This window comes from Anas platyrhynchos, chromosome 26, assembly GCF_047663525.1.
Source record: "Anas platyrhynchos isolate ZD024472 breed Pekin duck chromosome 26, IASCAAS_PekinDuck_T2T, whole genome shotgun sequence".
NCBI lineage: Eukaryota > Metazoa > Chordata > Aves > Anseriformes > Anatidae > Anas > Anas platyrhynchos.
In genome coordinates, this window is record NC_092612.1 from 2,430,387 (window position 1) to 2,433,298 (window position 2,912).

The 2,912-nt window shown below is 57.9% G+C and overlaps 1 protein-coding gene across 1 annotated transcript; it reads right to left on the bottom strand.

Moving 5' to 3' along the window:
- Nucleotides 1-510: 510 nt before the first annotated feature.
- On the bottom strand, nucleotides 511-1,199 carry LOC113840627 (claw keratin-like). Its single transcript, XM_072028104.1, has one exon. It carries the CDS (start codon nucleotides 1,181-1,183, stop codon nucleotides 749-751), a length of 435 nt encoding a protein of 144 aa, XP_071884205.1. The 5' UTR covers nucleotides 1,184-1,199; the 3' UTR covers nucleotides 511-748.
- Between the last annotated feature and the right edge of the window lie 1,713 nt (nucleotides 1,200-2,912).

The following is a 2,912-nucleotide window of genomic DNA, read 5'->3' on the forward strand; positions in this document are numbered from 1 at the left end:
CAGCATGGAGCTGTGTGGAGCACTGCTGTCCTACTTGGCCAGAGCTGTGTCCCCCGGCTACAGGTAGGCAAGCTGTGTATCCAGGGAAGAGCTTCTGGCCCAGTGGTGAGGAAAAGCTTGCCAGTGCTCTATGCAGATGTGGTAGGAAGAGGAGAGAAACCGATCAGGTTGGAGTAAAGGCTGGTGGGGGTCCCTCAGCCTCCTTCCTCTGCCCCTTGGCCTCCCTGTTGACTTTAACCAGGCGTCTGCCCTTGGGAAGGCTGTGGTGACCTTCTTGTAATGGCCATGTGTGCAGGGCCTTTGGAGGATATGAGGGAGTGCCTGTGGTGCTCTTGAGGACTCCCCGATGGCAGCTCCCACTCCTCACAGGAAGAAGCGAATGGAGGAAGTGTCACAGAAAAGACAGGGTCCAGAATGTGTTTTAACAGAGCTTTTATTTCAGGTCCAGGGGATTAGGGAGGTGGCAGAAGTGTAGTCCTTGACTCCTTGCAGAAGGCAGAGCGTTGGTGAGCAGCAGCCTTGCAACAGGAGGCGTCCAATTCTTGGCTGCATCATTGTGGGGCATTGATTCCTAAAGCAAAGCTCAAACAGGAAGGAGAAGCACAGAGGAGCCCCATGCAGGCACAAGACCTCCAAGCTCTTCAATTTGATGATGCTACAGCGGAGCCTTTAATGGCAACATCAGGTGGGAATATTGCAAGGCAATTCCAGACCTCACCTTCATCATAGACTGGAGCCAGAGGTGGGCTTAGCAGGGCCCACAGTTGCCACTGAGGTACCTGTGACCCCGGCGCCAGCCACCGTATCCGCAGCTCCCAAAGGCTCCATAGCCCCCATAGCCGCCAAGGCCTCCATAACCCCCAAGGCCTCCATAACCCCCAAGGCCTCCAGAGCCCAAAAGGCCACCATAACCCCCAAGGCCTCCAGAGCCCCCAAAGGCACCACGGCCTCCAAAAGTGCCGCCAAAGCCCCCTGCAACAGCCGGGACTCCCGCCGAGCCGACCACGGCGTGCTGAGGGAAGGAGCTGAGGATGGGTCCGGGCAAGGTGAGCACCGTGGCCGGGGGCTGGATCACCACGGTGGAGTCGGGGCACTGCCGCACGCAGGGCTCGTTGGCGCTGTCAGCCAGCGGGGCCGGGGCAGCCACCCCGCACACAGGGGCACACAGGCTGGAGCAGGACATCTTCCACGTAGGCAAGGAGTACTGCAAAGGGCAGGCAGAGTTAGGCAAGGGTCTGGGGAGAGGCTGTATTGATGGAGGCAGGGAGAGAGCCCCGAGAAGCCTCCAAGAGCACGACTTACCCAGGTGATCTGCTTAGAGACAAGTGGAGGAAGCGGGATAGAGGGCTGCAAAGCCCTCAGCCCTTTTATACCTGTCCCAGAGAGCCCCTGGCATCAAACATAGGTGGAAGCCCCAGATATTCCTGCAATAAAGCTGACAGCCTGCATGAAAATATGGTGAGGTGGGGCAATTATATCCCTCCCCATTTGGGACATGGAGGTGCAAACTTGCACTGGGAAATAGGGAGGTGATGGGAGGGACAGACGATGAAAGGCCAGCCACTGCTGAAGCTGACCCCACGGCACCAATAAACCCCAATGAGTTCCTAATCCTCCGGGCCAACTGGGCTGCACCCAAAATGCCAACATAGCCACAGCTCTTTACTTGGCCTTCAGGTGAATTGGAGAGCAAGGAGTAGCACATGTCCCACGGGGCAGGGAGAAGGGCAATCATAGGGATGCTCCTCAACTCCCACCCAAGTGACTCACAGCCCCTGCCTATACAGGGTGATAGTGAGTGTTTGGAAGCTTCCGCAAGTGGCTGTGATGGCTTCATGCCTTTACCCAAACTTCCAACACCTCTGTTTACCAGCCCATAAAAGGTGGATAATGACAGGTGTGCTGGCTGTGCACAGGGTACCAAAGTGCTTCTTCGGCAAAATGCACGTGACTGTTCCACATAGAAAATGTTTAGGATTAGGAATTCATTGGGGTTTATTGGTGCCATGAGGTCAGCTTCAGGAGCGACTGGCCTTTCATGTAGTTGCATGTCACGGTCTGTCCCTTCCGTCACATTCCTCTTCCCCAGGGCACGTTTGCGCCTCAATGTCCCCAGTGGGGAAGGATATAATTTCCCCACATCATCACGTGTGTCGTGAAGGGTGTCAGTTTTATTGCATGAATATCTGGGGCTTCCACCTATGTTTGATGCCAGGGGCTCTCTGAGACACGTATAAAAGGGCTGAGGGCTTTGCAGCCCTCTATCCTGCTTCCTCCACTTGTCTCTAAACAGATCACCTGGGTAAGTCGTGCTCTTGGAGGCTTCTCGGGGCTCTCTCCCTGCCTCCATCAATACAGCCTCTCCCCAGACCCTTGCCTAACTCTGCCTGCCCTTTGCAGTACTCCTTGCCTACGTGGAAGATGTCCTGCTCCAGCCTGTGTGCCCCTGTGTGCGGGGTGGCTGCCCCGGCCCCGCTGGCTGACAGCGCCAACGAGCCCTGCGTGCGGCAGTGCCCCGACTCCACCGTGGTGATCCAGCCCCCGGCCACGGTGCTCACCTTGCCCGGACCCATCCTCAGCTCCTTCCCTCAGCACGCCGTGGTCGGCTCGGCGGGAGTCCCGGCTGTTGCAGGGGGCTTTGGCGGCACTTTTGGAGGCCGTGGTGCCTTTGGGGGCTCTGGAGGCCTTGGGGGTTATGGTGGCCTTTTGGGCTCTGGAGGCCTTGGGGGTTATGGAGGCCTTGGCGGCTATGGGGGCTATGGAGCCTTTGGGAGCTGTGGATATGGCGGCTGGCGCCGGGGCCTCAGGTACCTCAGTGGCAATTGCGGGCCCTGCTAAGCCCACGTCTGGCTCCAGCCCCTGAAGAAGGAGAGCTCCTCAGCTGCCCTGGAACGTCCCGCATGACACCAGCA

Bases quoted from the DNA above. Each gene is read 5' to 3' on its own strand.
- LOC113840627 (XM_072028104.1), bottom strand. From the start codon at position 1,183: ATGTCCTGCTCCAGCCTGTGTGCCCCTGTGTGCGGGGTGGCTGCCCCG.